The sequence below is a fragment of the Aquarana catesbeiana genome, linkage group LG02 (assembly GCF_042186555.1).
Source record: "Aquarana catesbeiana isolate 2022-GZ linkage group LG02, ASM4218655v1, whole genome shotgun sequence".
Taxonomy (NCBI): Eukaryota; Metazoa; Chordata; class Amphibia; order Anura; family Ranidae; genus Aquarana; species Aquarana catesbeiana.
Window position 1 is genome coordinate 311,179,060 of NC_133325.1, and position 19,812 is coordinate 311,198,871.

A 19,812-nucleotide genomic window follows, 5' to 3' on the forward strand; every position below is an offset into this window, starting at 1 on the left:
AAATTTCAGAGTCGACCCCAGCGACAAAAGAAGTCCTGGGGGAAGAAGCCTACTAGACAAGATGCTAAAGCCTCTTTATGAAGGAGCGCCCCCGCTTGCTCGGGTGGGGGGGGAGACTGCTACAGTTCTCAAAGCTCTGGCAGGAGGATTTCCAGAACAGATGGGTAATCTCCACGGTAACTCTAGGTTACAAACTGGAGTTCCAAGAATTCCCCTCTCCTTGTTTCCTCAGATCAAATGTCCCCAGAGATCCAGAGAAAAAGCAGTCGCTCCTTCTAGGATTGGAGCGACTATTGTCGCAAAAGGTCATCGTGGTGGTTCCCACGGAAAAACAGGGATTGGGATTTTATTCCAAACTTTTCACGGTTCGAAAATCAAATGGAGGTGTCAGACCCATCCTGGATCTAAAGCAGTGGTTCTCAACTCCAGTCCTCGGGACCCACCAACAGGCCAGATTTTAAGTATTACCTTGGGGAGTTGCAGAGTAGAATACTGCAATCACTGAGCAGCAAGTAATATCACCTGTGATGTATTTCAGCTATCTTGCAAACCTGGCCTGTTGGTGGGTCCTGAGGACTGGAGTTGAGAACCACTGATCTAAAGGATCTAAACCGATTCCTAAAGATTTGATCTTTTCGCATGGAATCAATTCGGCCAGTAGTCTCCATCCTACCAGGAGGAGAATTTCTGGCATCAATAGACATCAAGGATGCGTACCTGCATGTACCAATTTTCCCTGCTCATCAAAAGGTTGGCATCCCAGAAAATATGTCATAGGTAGAATTCTTGACTTTCTACAAATAGGATTAGAGATGAAGCTGGCCTTGAGTACCATCAAGGGCCAGGTCTCGGCCTTATCAGTATTATTTCAACGACCACTTGCTTCACATTCTTTGGTCCGAAGCTTTATGCAGGGGGTGACGCATCCTAATCCTCCGGTTAAGGCACCCCTAAACCCCTGGGACTTGAATTTGGTTCTGTCAGTTTTACAGAAACAGCCTTTTGAACCCATACGTCAGATTCCTTTGGTCTTGTTGACAAGAAATTTAATTTTCCTGGTAGCCATTTTTTCTGCTAGAAGAGTGTCAGAATTAGCAGCCCTTTCCTGTAAAGAGCCTTATTTGATCATGTATAAGGATAGAGTGGTATTGCACCCTCATCCTAGCTTTCTACCAAAGGTAGTTTCAGATTTCCATCTAAACCAAGATATTGTTCTGCCTTCCTTTTTTCCAGATCCCTGTTCCACGAAAGAAAGTCACTACATTCTTTGGATATAGTAAGGGCAGTCAAGGCCTATCTGGAAGCAACTGCTCAAGTTCGCAAACGGATGTTTTGTTCATACTACCAGCAGGTCCCAACAGAGGGCAAGCAGCGTCAAAGTCTACCCTTTCGAAATGGATTCAACAAATGATTATTCAGGCTTACGGATTGAAACAAAAAATTCCACCTTTTCAAATCAGGGCACACTCCACAAGGGCGCTTAGTGCCTCTTGGGCGGTGCATCACCGGGCCTCTATGGCTCAAATCTGCAAGGCCGCAACCTGGTCTTCAGTCTATACATTCACCAGATTTTATCAGGTGGATTTGGGAAGGCATGAGGATATCGCCTTTGGGCGTAGTGTGCTGCAGGCAGCAGTACAAGGTCCTCAGGTCTGATTACACCCTATTTGTGTGGTCCCCTCCCCTCAAATAGCATTGCTCTGGGACGTCCCATCAGTAATTACTGAGGCTCTGTGTCCCGTGATGTATGAGAAAGAAAATAGGATTTTTTATAACAGCTTACCTGTAAAATCATTTTTTTTCTATGGACATCACGGGACACAGAGGTCCCGCCCCTCTTCTAATACAGTTATATTGCTTTGCTACAAAACTGAGGTATCCCCAGTAAGGGAAGGGTTATATAGGGGGTTGAACTTCCTGTCTAGGGTGTGACCAGTGTCCAATCACCTTGTGATACCCATATAACCCATCAGTAATTACTGTGGCTCTGTGTCCCGTGATGTTCATCGAAAGAAAAGGATTTTACAGGTAAGCTGTTATAAAAAATCCTATTTTTGCACACTGGTACTGTCTAGTATCCCAATGTTTCTTTTCTCCCTCAATTTTTCTCCATCACTCAGCTAATCTGACCCCAGTGCTGACAGAGAGGGGCGAGGGGGGGGGGGGGTCATTGGTTGTTAGGACGTTGGCGGCTAGAAGGTCGTAATTGTGCACAATGAAAACCTGTGGCTTTGTGTAACTAAAAGGCAGGCTTCATCCATCTGCTGACTTTTTGGGGCAATTTTTAGACATTTTGCCAAGGCGCCCCTGACGAAACCTCAAGGCACCCCAGTTGGAAAAAGGCTGCCCTATTTTAACCTTGTCATCACTCCTTCATTGCTCCTTCCGCCATCACAGCTGGCACTAAAATTCTCTGTTAATAACTATGCAAAGCAATAATGTACTGAGCAACACTGCTCAGTCCTACTGATTGGCTACTAGACTTGAGCACTGTTGCAGTGAATGCGGGCACATGTTCCCCCATATCCAAAAGAAGTGGAAGGAGCAGAAGGGTAGCACTGGGCAAGGTAAGTCTGAGTGGGCTGGGGAGACCTCTTTGTGGAGACGCTGTCACTAGAACAGGTAAGTTTAACCACTTGCCGACCGCCTCACGCAGATATACTGCGTCCGATATACTATCGGACCTCCCCCCCCCCGGTGCCCGAGGAGGTCGGCTTGTGACTGGGAGCGATGAGAGGCGAGGGGGAGACCATCCATTCGTCGCCCCCCCCCCTTGCGATCGCTCCCAGCCAATCAGCTTCTTCCTCTGCTGCTGTATGCTAAACAGCAGCAAAGGAAATGATGTCATCTCTCCTCGGCTCTGTATTTTCCATTCCGGCGCCGAGGAGAGAAGACATCAATGTGAGTGCACAACACTACACACTCAGTAGAACATGCCAGGCACACAAAACACCCCCGATCCCCCCCAATCACCCCTCCCCCCGTCACACTGACACCAAGCAGTTTTTTTTTTTCTGATTACTGCATGGTGTCAGTTTGTGACAGTTAGTGTGGTAGGGCAGTTAGTGTTCTCCCCTTTAGGTCTAGGGTACCCCCCTAACCCCCCCTAATAAAGTTTTAACCCCTTGACCCCCCCCCCTCGCCAGTTTCACTAAGCGATCATTTTTCTGATCGCTGTATTAGTGTCAGGGGTGACGCTAGTTAGGGAGGTAAATATTTAGGTTCGCCGTCAGCGTTTTATAGCGTCAGGGACCCCCATAAACTACCCAATAAAGGTTTTAACCCCTTGATTGCCCCCTAGTTAACCCTTTCACCAGTGATCACTGTATAACTGTTACGGGTGACGCTGGTTAGTTAATTTATTTTTTACAGTGTCAGGGCACCCGCCGTTTATTACCGAATAAAGATTTAGCCCCCTGATCGCCCGGCGGTGATATGCGTCGCCCCAGGCAGCGTCAGATTAGCGCCAGTACCGCTAACACCCACGCACGCAGCATACGCCTCCCTTAGTGGTATAGTATCTGATCCGATCAGATCTATACTAGTGTCCCCAGCAGTTTAGGGTTCCCAAAAACGCAGTGTTAGCGGGATCAGCCCAGATACCTGCTAGCACCTGCGTTTTGCCCCTCCGCCCGGCCCAGCCCAGCCCACCTAAGTGCAGTATCGATCAATCACTGTCACTTACAAAACACTAAATGCATAACTGCAGCGTTCGCAGAGTCAGGCCTGATCCCTGCGCACGCTAACAGTTTGTTTGGTAGTGTTTTGGTGAACTGGCAAGCATCAGCGGCCTAGTACACCCTGGTCGTAGTCAAACCAGCACTGCAGTAACACTTGGTGAAGTGGCAAGTCCCATAAGTGCAGTTCAAGCTGGTGAGGTGGCAAGCACAAGTAGTGTCCCGCTGCCACCAAGAAGAAGACAAACACAGGCTTGTCGTGCCCATAATGCCCTTCCTGCTGCATTCGCCAATCCTAATAATTGGGAACCCACCACTTCTGCAGTGCCCGTACTTCCCCCATTCACATCCCCAACCAAATGCAGTCGGCTGCATGAGAGGCATTTTCTTTATGTCCTCCCGAGTACCCCCCCAAAAAGATGTCGTGTCTGCAGCAAGTGCGGATATAGGCGTGACGCCCGCTATTATTGTCCCTCCTGTCCTAACAATCCTCGTCTTTGCATTGGTGAATGTTTTGAACGCTACCATGCACTAGTTGAGTGTTAGCGTAGGGTACAGCATTGCACAGACTAGGACACACTTTCACAGGGTCTCCCAAGATGCCATCGTATTTTGAGAGACCCGAACCTAGAACCGGTTCCTGTTATAAAAGTTACAGTTACAAAATAAAGTGTAAAAAAAAAAAAAAAAAAACCCACAAAAAAATATATAAAATAAAAAAAATAGTTGTCGTTTTATTGTCCTCTCTCTCTCTCTCTCTATTCTCTCTATTGTTCTGCTCTTTTTTACTGTATTCTATTCTGCAATGTTTTATTGTTATTATGTTTTATCATGTTTGCTTTTCAGGTATGCAATTTTTTATACTTTACCGTTTACTGTGTTTTATTGTTAACCATTTTTTTTACCTTCAGGTACGCAATTCACGACTTTGAGTGGTTATACCAGAATGATGCCTGCAGGTTTAGGTATCATTCTTTTCAGCCAGTGGTCGGCTTTCATGTAAAAGCAATCCTAGTGGCTAATTAGCCTCTAGACTACTTTTACAAGCAGTGGGAGGGAATGCCCCCCCCCCACCGTCTTCCGTGTTTTTCTCTGGCTCTCCTGTCTAAACAGGGAACCTGAGAATGCAGCCGGTGATTCAGCCAGCTGACCTTAGAGCTGATCAGAGACCAGAGTGGCTCCAAACATCTCTATGGCCTAAGAAACCGGAAGCTACGAGCATTTCATGACTTAGATTTCGCCGGATGTAAACAGTGCCATTGGGAAAGCATTTTATCACACCGATCTTGGTGTGATCAGATGCTTTGAGGGCAGAGGAGAGATCTAGGGTCTAATAGACCCCAATTTTTTCAAAAAACCTGTCACTTCTTATTGCTATCATAGGGGATATTTACATTCCCTGGGATAACAATAAAAATGATTAAAAAAAAAAAATGAAAGGAACAGTTTAAAAATATGATAAAAAAATAATAAAGGAATAATAAAATAATAAAGGAAAAAAAAAAAAAAAAGCACCCCTGTCCCCCCCTGCTTTCGTGCTAAGGCAAACGCAAGCGTCGGTCTGGCGTCAAATGTAAACAGCAAGTGCACCATGCATGTGAGGTATCACCACGAAGGTCAGATCGAGGGTAGTAATTTTAGCAGTAGACCTCCTCTGTAAATCTAAAGTGGTAACCTGTAAAGGCTTTTAAAAATGTATTTATTTTATTGCCACTGCACGTTTGTGCGCAATTTTAAAGCATGTCATGTTTGGTATCCATGTACTCGGCCTAAGATCATCTTTTTTATTTCATCAAACATTTGGGCAATATAGTGTGTTTTAGTGCTTTAAAATTTTTAAAAAAGTGTGTTTTTTCCCCAAAAAATGCGTTTGAAAAATCGCTGCGCAAATACTGTGTGAAAAAAAAAAATGAAACACCCACCATTTTAATCTGTAAGGCATTTGCTTTAAAAAAATATATAATGTTTCGGGTTCAAAGTAATTTTCTTGCAAAAAAAAAAAAAATTTTCATGTAAACAAAAAGTGTCAGAAAGGGCTTTGTCTTCAAGTGGTTAAAAGAGTGGGTGATGTGTGACATAAGCTTCTAAATGTTGTGCATAAAATGCCAGGACAGTTCAAACCCCCCCCCCAAATGACCCCATTTTGGAAAGTAGACACCCCCAAGCTATTTGCTGAGAGGCATGTCGAGCCCATGGAATATTTTATATTGTGACACAAGTTGCGGGAAAAAGACGCATTTTTTTTTTTTTGCACAAAGTTGTCACTAAATTATATATTGCTCAAACATGCCATGGGAATATGTTAAATTACACTCCAAAATACATTCTGTTGCCTCTCCTGAGTACAGGGATACCACATGTGTGAGACTTTTTGGGAGTCTAACCGCGCACGGGACCCCGAAAACCAAGCACCGCCTTCAGGCTTTCTAAGGGCGTAAATTTTTGATTTCACTCTTCACTGCCTATCACAGTTTCTGAGGCCATGGAATGCCCAGGTGGCACAACCCCCCCACAAATGACCCTATTTTGGAAAGTAGACATCCCAAGCTTTTTGCTGAGAAGTATAGTGAGTATTTTGCAGACCTCACTTTTTGTCACAAAGTTTTGAAAATTGAAAAAAAAAAAAAATTTCTCTTCTTGTCTTTCTTCACTTTCAAAAACAAATGAGAGCTGCAAAATACTCACCATGCCTCTCCGCAAATAGCTTAGGGTGTATACTTTCCAAAATGGGGTCATTTGGGGGGGGGGGGGGGTTGTGCCACCTGGGCATTCCATGGCCTCCGAAACTGTGATAGGCAGTGAAGAGTGAAATCAAAAAATTACACCCTTAGAAATCCTGAAGGCAGTGATTGGTTTTCGGGGCCCCGTACGCGGTTAGGCTCCCAAAAAGTCCCACACATGTGGTATCCCCATACTCAGGAGAAGCAGCTAAATGTATTTTGGGGTGCAATTCCACATATGCCCATGGCATGTGTGAGCAATATACCATTTAGTGATAACTTTGTGCAAATAAAAAAAAAAAAGTGTCACTTTCCCGCAACTTGTGTCAAAATATAAAATATTCCATGGACTCAACATGCCTCTCAGCAAATAGCTTGGGGTGTCTACTTTCCAAAATGGGGTCATTTGGGGGGGTTTTGTGCCATCTGGGCATTTTATGGCCTTCAAAACTGTGATAGGTAGTGAGGAGTGAAATCAAAAATTTACGCCCTTAGAAAACCTGAAGGCGGTGATTGGTTTTCGGGGCCCCGTACGCGGCTAGGCTCCCAAAAAGTCCCACACATGTTGTATCCCCGTACTCAGGAGAAGCAGCTGAATGTATTTTGGGGTGCAATTCCACATATGCCCATGGCCTGTGTGAGCAATAGATCATTTAGTGACAACTTTTTGTAATTTTTTTTTTTTGTCATTATTCAATCACTTGGGACAAAAAAAAAAAATGAATATTCAATGGGCTCAACATGCCTCTTAGCAATTTCCTTGGGGTGTCTACTTTCTAAAATGGGGTCATTTGTGGGGGGTTTGTATTACCCTGCCATTTTAGCACCTCAAGAAATGACATAGGCAGTCATAAACTAAAAGCTGTGTAAATTACAGAAAATGTACCCTAGTTTGTAGACGCTATAACTTTTGCGCAAACCAATAAATATATGCTTGACATTTTTTTTACCAAAGACATGTGGCCGAATACATTTTGGCCTAAATGTATGACTAAAATTGAGTTTTTTGGATTTTTTTTATAACAAAAAGTAGAAAATGTCATTTTTTTTTCAAAATTTTCGGTCTTTCTCCGTTTATAGCGCAAAGAAAAGAAAAAAAAAAAAACCGCAGAGGTGATCATATAACATCAAAAGAAAGCTCTATTTGTGGGAAGAAAAGGACGCAAATTTCGTTTGGGTACAGCATTGCATGACCGCGCAATTAGCAGTTAAAGCGACGCAGTGCCAAATTGTAAAAAGTGCTCTGGTCAGGAAGGGGGTCAATCCTTCCGGGGCTGAAGTGGTTAAAGGTAGCATAGTCTAATGACCAAAGAATTTACTTTTATAAATCTGAACCTGCTCTCTTCTCATTTTAACATGGAATGAAGGAAATTAATCCCACTTTTATAAAACACTTGTCTCCACTACAATATTTCCCCTTATTTGAGAAAAAAACATTTTCCCTCACCTCCTGTTTTGGTGACTACTGTAAACATTTGTATTTCACATCAGTTTCTATCCAATTAACAATGCTCACCAAGACAAACCTCTATCCGAAACTATTGGGCCCCTTTCACACTGGCAGAGTCTGCCAGTGGATCCGCCTGCTCAGCGAGGGATTTCTCCGCTGAACGGGCAGATGACAGGTCCATGTCCGCTGATGCAGAGCGGACACGGACACAGACGCTTTCCTCTATAGGCGATCAGATGGAAATGGACCGCCGGTACGTTTCCCTCAGACTGTCATGCGATCCAATAGACGGATGGGGAACTGATCCCCAACAGTCTGTTTCTAGCGGATAGGATCGGATGTCGGCAGGTGTCAACGGACACTGCTCTATAGAGGGTAATGGGTGGTCCGATCAGGTCCGATACGATTGGCCAGTCCGTGTGAAAGGGGCCAAAATGTTTTGGATATACATTATTAGTTTTGTGCAAGTATGTACATGTGCACAGAAAATACAGTGCAGGAGTTGAATCAAGTTGAATTAATTTAACCATATGCATTAAAGTACAGAATGTGATGGGACTCACCTGAAATATTTTCCCCATCTTGACGGCCGGTTTCAGGTGAGGCACCAGTAGCAGGAATATCGTTGAGATTACCATATTTGGCTGTAAAAGACAAGTTACAGTTGAAAAAAGTATTTTGATCCAGGCAGATAACTATGCAAATTCAGAAAGCTTTTTCAGGTAGACAAATGCCTATCTCTCCCTCTCTCTCTCTCTTAGACATATGACACTGTGGCCTGAGGGTGGCAGTATTCATCTGCATGCTGAGGGCTCCAGCCTGCTTGCGATCACTGTCATAGTTGAGAGTAATCACATGTTTAGGAACCACTTTGATTGGTTCCCAATCATCAGTGGTGGCACCAGCGGTCAGTGACACAACCCAGTGAGGGGCTTTGGTGAGATGTCAGGGGTCCTAACAGACCCCTGACATCTCCCCTTTGAGACAGGGAAAGGGACTGAGGACACAGATTCCCCAGTCCCTTTCTTTACACCCTCAGCTGCACTGAAGATGTATGGAGAGGAGAAGCAGCTGTCAGCTGCTTTATTGAAAGCCACAGAGGGAGATCGGTGATTGTAACTCCCCCCACCGATCGTACACTCTGATCAGCACTCCCTGCCATTGGCTGAGAGCGCTGAGCGGGAGTCGGGTGGCTGCTGGTTTTCCAGCATGCATGTCTGACAAAAGCCATCCAAATGGCCAGCTTCTGAAGAGAGAGACCGACATACACACTGGCAGAATGTTGGTATTTTTTGTACCGGCAAATGTCTCCCGACATTCTACCCATGTACGGGGCTTTACACTCTTTGTTAAAACAGACAGTGTTCAAATCTAGTACAATTGATAAGATGATATCTACCTGCACAGAACAGACAGAGTTAATTATGGCAAACACAGCTTCCCTGCCCCTCTAAAAACAAACAGAGCGATGCAGAATTTTTCTTACTGGAATTTGGCTGCAACAGTGAAAATATCTTTAACACCACCGGTCACACTTGGGCGATAAGGAGTCGCGAGCAGAACCGACACAATTCTCCCTGCGATTCCAAATCGCAGAAAAATGGACAACAAGCGTTTTGGGTGCCATTCATCCTGAATCCAAAAATTTGGTCCCTGAGCTTTGTTGGCACGACAAACGTGAAAGGGCAGCCCAGTCAAGTGAACGAACAGAACATGCGAAAACTCACGTGAATCTTGCTTTTCAACCGACGTTCCTATTAAGCCATATGTGAACGAGGCCTAAACTGACTGATTGTTATGGATTGCTGCACCTGTCACCTCACTGATAGTTTTTACTCCTACTTATTGAATAAATCTATCATTATAAATTGACTACAACAGTTGTCCATTACAAATTGTCATACAATTGAAGCACATCCAAAAATGTCTAGTTGGGACACTCAACGCTAATCAACTACCTATTTAACAGGATGTTAATGGATTTTCTGATAAAACCAAACTGCAAGCCTTTAGTTATTTAAAATAACCACAAAATAATTAGAATAATCATTTTGTTAGTATCACATTCTGACAGCCTAACTAGTTTTAAGATAGCATGTTCTTATTTGTATGTGTTGTCCATTGCCAGTTTGGCACCACTGCTTTGGTATAACATCAGCTTTCTATAGTCTCCACCAAAGATAACATTTTGATAGTGACGATTGAATACTCACACATGATGGCTTTTCAAATTTTCCTAGTAACAGAAAACAAATGTTATCAATAAAATCAGTTAACAACAATTGTAGTTTTGTCATTTTAGAAAGTTTATAAAATTGTAATTATACAGAGAATGTAATCTAATAAAATACTTACACACTTTTTTTTTTTATAACTGTATGCTCACCACTGCTGATTAATATGTTATTTAATCTACTCATATTAAAATATTTTATCTTTTTTTAGCCATATTTCACACCACACGTTTTTGGAAAATCTTGAAGCAAGCAGCACTTGCTCTGTTTTAAAGGATAATTATAAACAGTTATTCATGGCAGCGCTATAAGTAATGCTGGCCATACACTATGGGAAAAATTGTTCAAGCTCGTTTTCCAATAATGAACATTCGGTCGTGAGAGCGATAAATCATTCAATGGACATAAATTAATCAGTTTTTCGATTGTTTTGTCATATGCCTAGTGCAAACAGTTTGGGCGAGAAACATATTAACCTTTCAATTTATCATTAATTCGGCAGAATTTTCCACCCTGTTCCTTTGATATTTTGGCTCTAAAAATTTAAAACTGATTTTTCTATTTGTGGCCATTAACTGGACGAAAAACAAACAAATGGTCCAAATGACAGATTTTCAAACAATTTTTTCGGCTAGTGTATGGCCAGCATTAGACTACCCAAAGCATAAAACATGCAACAAACTTCAGCAAACAGCTAAAGTGTGCCATAATAAGCCCATAAACAGTGAATAATAGGTCCTGAAATAGTGAATCGTTACAGGGTCTTGTACCAATACACATAAAAGTGCCTGGGACACCCGACTTTCCTTCTGTTATTTGCACCACGTTTCTCTACACAGGCAAACAAATGCGCTCACCCCTCCAAAGGCCTTCGTTATAAGCAGGGCCGGACTTACCATTGGGCTTGACTGGGCTCAAGCCCATGGGCCCCGGCCAATAGGGGGCCCCGAGGACCCCGCCTGTTTCGAAAGCCGCCAATAGCAGCCGAAAGCCGCCGAGATACACAGGACATCCGGCTCTGTATCTCGACGGTGCCATTTTTAAACTGAAAGGCTGAAATGACAAGGCAGCAATGACACTGGAGCAAGGCTACAATGACAAGTCTGCAAATGACACTGGGGCAAGGTTACACTGACACTGACAAGGCTGCAGATGGACACCGACAAGGCTGCAGATTGACACTGACAAGGCTGCATTGATGGGCATTTAAATGTAAGTTTTTTTCCTTAAACTTCCCTCCTAAAGGTTTTTTTTCCCTCCTAAACTTGGGGTGCGTGTTATACGCCGATAAATACGGTAATCATTATTTTATCCATTTTTATTGCTTTTATTATTCGTGGACCCAGGACGAATACCAGTACAGTATCCCCCACTTATACGCTTATATATGATCTACTTTTGTGAGTAGCCATGTGGCTGTTTTGTCTTGTCCAATTAAACAGAAGTTCTTTAATACTGCACTGAGTCTGGTGCACCTTGTCCTTTTCTATTTCTGTTTTATAGAGCTGTACATATGTATAGAAGGGTAGGGCCCGAAAGTGACTCAGGCCCAGGGGCCCCCACCACCCTAAGTCCTGCCCTGGTTATAAGAGGTCTTAAGCACGCCAGATGTATAACACCTTACTGTCGATCCAGGGGTTCCCTACCACAGCTGCAGGATGTTTCCCTCTTTAGGTCAATAATGCACTCTTCATCCTCTCTCATTAGAGACAAAAATAATCACTCCTAGTGCTCTCTGTATAATGCTTTATTAAACTATACAGCAATATTGTACTCACATAAAATGAGTGGCATAGAGATTTGTGACAGGATCATACAGCAACCAAGCATATACAAGCCTACAAGATCTAGTATACAAGCCTACAAGATCAGAGGTTGGAGTGTGCAGGTGCCATCACGCTCTATTTATAAAGCCTTCAGGCTGCATTCACACTGACTTGCAGACATCCCAACTTGCAAAAACTTGTTTCATGGAGGTGGCAAACTAATTTCAGGGAGGTGGTGGCACCCCCCCCCCTCTCACCAATTTAACACAGCTAGAGGATGATCAAATTAAATTAAATCCGTATACAGAGGTTTACTTCTTCTGAGAGAAATTATAGGAACACTAACCACCATGACCACTTCAGTGATTTGGAGTGGTCATGGTGGTAGGAGTCAGTATGTGCAGTGTTTCTGCTTAAAACAGGTGGGGGGGGGGGGTCGCTGAGAGCAAAGGAGGGGGGAGACTGACAGAGAGATGAGAGCTGAGAGAGAGAGAGAGGCTCAGACAGAGGGTGGTGGACAGAGAGAGCGGGCTGAGAGAGAGGATGGGCTGAGAGAGGGTGGCTGAGAGAGAGAGTGGGCTCAGAGATAGGGGGGCTGAGAGGGGCTAAGAGAGGGTGGTGGACAGAGAGAGCGGGCTGAGAGAGAGAGAAGGTGGTTGAGAAAGAGAGAGGGAGGGGCTGAGACAGAGGGGGCTGACAGAGAGGGTGTCTGAGAGAGAGAGGGTGGGGGGCTGACAGAGAGGGTGGCTGAGAGAGATAGAGGGAGGAGGGTAGAGAGGGCTGAGAGAGAGGGAAGAAAGAGAGAGAAAGGGGGGTGAAAGAGAGGAGTGGGACGTATGTAGTTACAGTGGCGGGGCACTTATTGTGGAGTGCAGTGCTCAGTCAGAGAGTTGCTGTTGGTAGTGGGCAGGACTGTGTGGCCCCAGGGGTTAGGCTGGGGCCCGGGGTTTTCACCCCCAGCTCAGGCATAGAAGAGGCTTTCACCTGCACATAGTCCCAAGTCAGATAGATAAAGAAAAAGATAGACGGGGAAGCGGAGCCCAGACTGGGCTGACAGCGTGTTTGGTTTAGGCTTGGAGAGGATGGAACATGAGCCGAGCTGTCCCCGGACACAGCATAGTACAGTGGGCAAGCTCCCTCCTCATCTGTGGAGGAGCTGTGCACCCCAAGCATGTACACTGTCCTCAGCTGTGCAGACTGTTACCTCCATGGGCACATGGGTGATTGAAGTCTGGGACAGCAGCCTCTCATGGGGCCCCCTACTGGCCCTGGGCCCTCAAGCAGTGCCCGTGTGCCCGAGCGGGCAGCCCGCCCCTGGATATTTGTGCACTGAGTACTATTCCCTATATATAACACTGACATCTGTACACTGAGTAGCACTCCATGTACAGATGTTAGTGTTGTACATAGGGTATAGTACTCACTAAGTGCTATTCCCAATATACAACACTGATCTCTGTACATGGAATGCTAGTACCTCTGGCACTGATTACTGTCAAATCTGTACACCAAGTGGCACTCAGTGTACAGATATCATTGTGCACTCATTGTATATAGAATTCAGGGTTATTAGATATAGGTTAGGGAATAGCACCTGGTGGAAGGGCACTGGGCAGGAACACTCAGCCTGCTTGCTATACATTAAAGAAGTGTGACATATTAAACAGCTGGCCTGGCGATCACACACTGACCTGCTGTGCTGCACACAGGCTGAAAGCCCTGAGACCAGTCCATGCTGCAGTGCACCGTCTCTAGCTCTCTAAGTTTATCACCGGCTGTCCCCCATGGCGGGAATGTGGAGTGTGGGCGAGGCTGAGGCTGTAACCCCTCCCCCCCGTCAAAATCCCCAGGGAGAGAGTTGGCCGGTGCAGCTGCCGTTGCCATCATCCCCATGGCTCCACGATCATTCTCTCATCCCAGCCAGCGCCTGAGTCCTTTCCTATAGCTGCATTAAGCGCCGGAAGATATGGGCAGGAGGGACGGACTGAGCCTCTTACGGGGCCCCCTACTGACCCCGGGCCCCTCGGGCAGTGCCCAAGTGCCTGAATGGTCAGTTCGCCCCTGATACACTGCACTGCACAGGGTACTCCAGACATGGCTGCTGCTGTAACTCGCAGGTCAGGACCCAGACTAGTTCCTCTGCTGCATCAAGCCGCCGGGTGGCAGACCGCGGGAACCGGAGAAGGTGGGCGGAGCCAGTGCAGCACTGACACGGGCCTTGCTCCCGACCTGGCCTCACTCTGTGTGTGTGACATCATGTCACTGGTTGCTAGATGCCAGGCGGGGCAGTTCTAGCAACCAGTTCCCGCGGGAACCGGAGAAGGTGGGCGGAGCCAGTGCAGCACTGACACGGGCCTTGCTCCCGACCTGGCCTCACTCTGTGTGTGTGACATCATGTCACTGGTTGCTAGATGCCAGGCGGGGCAGTTCTAGCAACCAGTTCCCGCGGGAACCGGAGAAGGTGGGCGGAGCCAGTGCAGCACTGACACGGGCCTTGCTTCCGACCTGGCCTCACTCTGTGTGTGTGACATCACGTCACTGGTTGCTAGATGCCAGGCGGGGCAGTTCTAGCAACCAGTTCCGCTGGTGTTCTATCAATTTCTGACCTCCATCGAAAAGTGGGCGTGCATGCGCAGACTGGAAGGGCACTCCAGCTGAGTTGCCAATTAGGTGGAGTAAGGTCACCATAGCGCATTCGCACATCGTAGGAGGGTTTTTTTGATGGGCGATACCATTTCACGGGCACAATTGAAAGCTATGCAAAGAGCGGAGGGACATCGTAGATGTCAGATTGTGCCTCGTTGTAAACCCACGGCGCAAAAGCGAGGCACAACCTGACAAATACCGTGTCCCTCCGCCGTTTGCATAGCATTAAATTGTGCCCGAGAAATGGTATCTCCCATCGAAAAAAGGCTCCTACAATGTGCACATGCACTATGTGACGTCACTCCAGCTGATCGGCAACTCAGCTGGCATGCACTTTTTGATGGCGGGCACATATCGACAGAACGCCAGTGATCAGTTAGGGTGGCTGCCACTGGCTGTGGTTCGTCCTCTTTTTCATTCTGGGACACTGTATTGTCCCGGAATGAAGGTCCCTGGGATCGGGGACGGAGATGGAAATTACGGAACAGTCCCGGGCAATCCAGGAAAAGTGGGCACCCTACCTGTAGCCGGGATATCATGCGGGTGTCAGGGAGCCGCATCCGAAATGCAGGAGACTTGGGATGTCTGCACTTGTGATAAAATGCAGGGAAAATGGATGTACATTTCCATTCATTTTATATGCATTTCAACAGGCGTTGACTAGCGTTGATCTGCATTTTAGCACACTTGTAAAATGCAGGCCAAGGCATTTTATGTGGTCAATACATTTTATCGCAAGGCAGTGTGAATTCAGCCTCAATCTCCTTGCAAAGAAACAGCAGCTGCTCCTACTCACAGGCACTTACTAGGTCATGTATACCTCAATTTTCTGAATTAAGCCATCACCTAGCACAGTGTTTCTCAACTCCAGTCCTCAAGGCGCCCCAACAGGTCATGTTTTTAGGCTTTCCATTATTTTGCACAGGTGATTTGATCAGTTTCACTGCCTTAGTATCTACCACGGCTGTTTCATCTGAGGGAAATCCTGAAAACATGACCTGTTGGGGCGCCTTGAGGACTGGAGTTGAGAAACACTGACCTAGCAACAGTAAACGAACGGCTGCTCCCCATTTACTGCTCCTAGACGCCGTCTAGGTCTTATATACCTCCATGGATCGAGCCATAATTTTTTAAACATATTAAGTGCATGTTAAAACAAACTAAAAAAACACTGATTGATAAGGTATAGGTATTCTATAAATAAACAAATAAATGGATGCAGGGGAAAATACATACAACTAGTGTGCTAACCTTCACTTCTGGGATATAGAAAAAGCTAGAAAGCACTGAAGGGGTGGAAATTGTATTTGGTTTTTATGTCAGAGAATCCAAATGGATTTTCAAAACTCAAGTTTTAACTTCCAAGGGATTGCATATTGAATTTGATGTAAATTGCATTATTAGCAACGCGTAAGGCCGGGTTCACACATGTGAGGCTGCAGGTACGTGTCTGGGATCTGGTGCATTCCTGTACACCGATATAGGTGTGATTTCGGTCCAAATTTTAGACTGAATTCACACCTGAACCAGACCCAAAGACACACCGGACCCTTTTGCAATCCAGACCGCAGCCGCCCCGGACATGTGTGAACCGGCTCCATAAAGCTGGTCACTCTTGCCTGTCATGTGAATTGGATGCAGAGAAAGCAGCATCTACTTCGCATATGTGTGAACCTAGCCTGAGTGGGTTTGTTTTTTTTGCAGTTTATTTCATTTTTGGCGGGGAGTGGGGGAGATTAATCAAGGTGAGCACACTAGTCCCATATAAATATGCTAAGCAACTGAACACTTAAGCCCCCTTGCTTTTTTTATTTTATTGTCACATTTAAAGAATTTTATTTTTTTTTCTATTTTTTTATCCTTTGTAGTCTTTTTTTCTAGTCTTCTTTTGCTACTTGAAAGCAGCTCTGTCAGGCAGAGGCGTCGCTAGGGGGTGGCTATTGGGGCTATAGCCCCGAATCTGGGGCCCATAGCCCCGAGTCTCTCACTGGGAGAAGCGGTGCCATCAGTGGCGGATGTGGGCGCCGTGCAGCTAACATCTCGGCCGTTTTACTTTGTTCTGCCACTGCACTGGTTGCTAGAACTGCCCAGGGTCTAGCAACCAGTGATGTCACATAACCTGAGTGACACAGCGTGAGCCAGAGGCAGTGGCATCACTGGGGGGGTGGGGACTGCCTTCCCCTCCTCTCTGTTTACATCCACAGAGAAGGAGGAGGATCCTGAGGGACACACCACTGTGTGCAGTATATCCGTCAGTGCTGTTCTGAGGTCTGTACATTTTACTATACATTATGTAGGTGGACATGTGCAGGGGGCTATGGGAGGGGAGAGGGGTGCCTATACTGATGGGGTGTCTATAATGATGGGGGGAGGTCTATACTAAGGGAGAGGTGGTCTGCACTGAGGGGGGTCTGCACTGAGGGGGTGTCTATAATGATAGAGGGAGATCTATACTAAGGGAGAGGTGGTCTGTACTGATGGAGGGAGGTGGTCTGTACCATGCCTGCAGCCTCTGCATCACCTCCTGTGTATATATATATATATATATATACACATACACACACACACACACACATATATATATATACACACATACACAAACACACACACATATTTATATTATATACATGTGTATGCCCGCCCAAGCGTATGACTTTATTTACTTGACTGCTATGGGCTCTAGCCCCAGATCTTTAGTAGACCTAGCAACACCCTGCTGTCAGGAATACAAAGTGCCCAGTGACAGTGCCATTAGTTCATACTGACATCCCTTCTTAAAGTGGACTCTACGTGTTAATGGAGAACAATATCTTGTGATTTGTTTAGCACCCTCTACCTTAGGTAGGTAGGTGCTAGTGTAGGTTTTTGTGTAAGCTGCCAGCACAGATACATTTAAGCAGGCCTATGCTGTGAGCTAGGCCTGTTTGTTTTGATCTGGTGGCAGGGGGGTGGTTTAGTATAGCAGTAGGTGACTGACAGGTGCCTCAGCTCTTGGGCGCCTCCTCTGTTTCCAGGGAGATGGTTCTGGAAAAGGGATAGGGCAGAGAGCTGGAGTGACATGGGGTGCATATGGGAGCCCTGACCAATCCTCAACTAGGCAGGCCTACTACATATACCCATGGTCAGCCTGCTGGGGGAGGAGTTGTCGGCTGGGTGAACTGGATGATGGAGTGTTAGACTGTCGTGTCTGAGGGAACCCCCTTTCTGTACCTCAGGCGGGGAGCTCGGGAGCTGGGAGGGAGCCTTTCCTTACACGGTCATGGAGAAATGTCCTGGAACAGGAGCTGGAAAGGACAGTTGGACAGCATGTCCGGAGTAAAGTCATTCAGGAAGGATCCAGGAAAGATGTCAGCGAGTGGAAAGCACAGTGGAAAGCTCTTGAAGACACATGCCAGGGGAGCTGGATGTAGAGCCAGAGGGAGAGACTGTTGGAGCCTTGTGTCAAGTCGCTGCAGCCAGGAGGGCGGGCAGGATTTCCAATCGATCTTGCTGGGATCAGTAGTCCATCTACATTTATTATTTTCAAGTAAATCGGTTGCTACCACAAAGGGGTACTGCAGACCCCGGCCTACAAAGGGCTATCAAGTAAAGACACTGGGACTTATTCAGAGTGAGGCCTAGTCATGTGCTGATGGTGTGACAGGAGACTAAAGTTGGAGAGTGAAGTGTTCCTAAGTAGTGTGCTGAGGAAAGGACTGTCAAGTTTAGGGTCAACCATCTTTTGTTCTACTAAGAAGTATATGCACAGTTACTTTTACTCTGCTGAGAAGTGTGATGCAGCTACTTTTTTACATACCTCCCAACAGTCCCGGATTCTGCGGGACAGCCCCAGAATCGGACTTATGTCCCGCAGTCCCACTCAGATTAGCTGTTTCCCGCATTGCTTCCACTGCCACTTACTCTTGTAGAGTGCAGGCAGTTGTCAAAGCTTGTGAGCAGCTCCTAGAGGGACCAACCGTTAAATAACATTTGCCGGGGCCCCATCCTTCCATCAGTGGGGCCCCAGGAAGCAGTAACAGAGTGGGAACTCTTTTATGTAGGGGCGGAGACAGCTAGTGCCGCATTTGCCAACAGTTAGTTTAAAGTTCTGGCCCCCAGCCTGTCTGTCTCTGGCGGAGTGATATGGAGGGGATGCCTGTCTGCCTCGCTCCCTCAGTAAGTGTTGAGGACAAAAGGCGGGGCAGCAGCCGGCAATGACTGTGAGGGACTGTGACCGTCCATCAGAAAGGTAAGTGGAGGGCGTCTCTGACATCTGACAGGTAGGTGATCTTTCTGCTCCCCCTTCACCTACACACTTTCGCCTCCCTGCAAGGTCTCCTCTCAGTCCAGCTCATCTGCCTTTCTCCTCTCCTTCCCCACCACTGACAGCTCCAGCTCACTACTCCTCTCCCTGCAATCAGTGATTTAAGTCCCCCATCTCTGATTCCAGCTCTCTTCCCCCTCTTCCGCAGACCTCTGTTCTCTCTTCACTAAATGCCTGCACCCTTTTCCTGACAGAAGTTCCTGGTAGACTCCTGGGCTCCTCCATTCCCCGGATACTTCTCCCATCCACAGCCCAACTCCCTCCACTTCACTGGAATCCAGCCTGCACTATCTCCCTCTTAGCTGTCTGCATCCTAGGCTTAGGATCCCTGTCTATTTAATTCATATCCCTGGATCACCCATCCTAACACTCCCCGCTCTCCCCAGTGCCTGATGTAAAGGGGGACTCTTGATGTGAAGGGAAGACTGCTGATGTAATGGGGTCTCCAGATGTAAAGGGAGAATACCAATGTTAAAGGGGGACTCTGATGGGAAAGGGGCCCCAAATTTAAGGGCCATTGCAGATGTAAAGGAGGACTCTTGATGTTAAGTATAGGGGGCTCCTAATTTAAAGGGCCACTGCCGATGTGAAGAGAGGACTCCTGCTGTAAAAGGGGACTCTGATGTGAAAGGGTGGCTCTTAATGTAAGGGATCTTCTGATGTAAAGGGGAACCACTGCTGTGAAAGAGGGGACTTTAATGTAAAGGGGAGATTCTAAAATAAAGGGTGACACACGAGCAGACTTTATGGCAGACTTTGTCCTGCGGACTCTTCGAATGAACGGACTTGCCTACACACGATCAACCAAAGTCCAACGGATTCGTACGTGATGACATACGACCGGACTAAAACAAGAAAGTTTATAGCCAATAGCCAATAGCTGCCCTAGCGTTGGTTTTTGTCCGTCGGACTAGCATATAGACGAGCGGACTTTTCGACCGGACTCGAGTCAGTCGAAAAGATTTGTTTCATTTCTAGGTCCGTCAAACTTTTGGGGAAAAAAAAAGTCCGCTGGA

At 46.3% G+C, this 19,812-nt stretch overlaps 1 protein-coding gene across 2 annotated transcripts in view; it reads right to left on the minus strand.

The window, feature by feature from the left end:
* The window catches only part of LOC141127850 (lysozyme g-like), a 61,655-nt gene that overhangs the window by 31,283 nt on the left and 10,560 nt on the right, over positions 1-19,812 (minus strand). For both annotated transcript variants that reach the window (XM_073614691.1, XM_073614692.1), the window contains exons 2-3: positions 10,061-10,083; positions 8,411-8,491 (exon numbers count right to left, since the gene is read on the minus strand). In XM_073614691.1, the coding sequence (XP_073470792.1) occupies positions 8,411-8,491; positions 10,061-10,064 (85 nt within the window). In that variant the 5' untranslated portion in view covers positions 10,065-10,083. The remainder of the gene's footprint in view (positions 1-8,410; positions 8,492-10,060; positions 10,084-19,812) is intronic.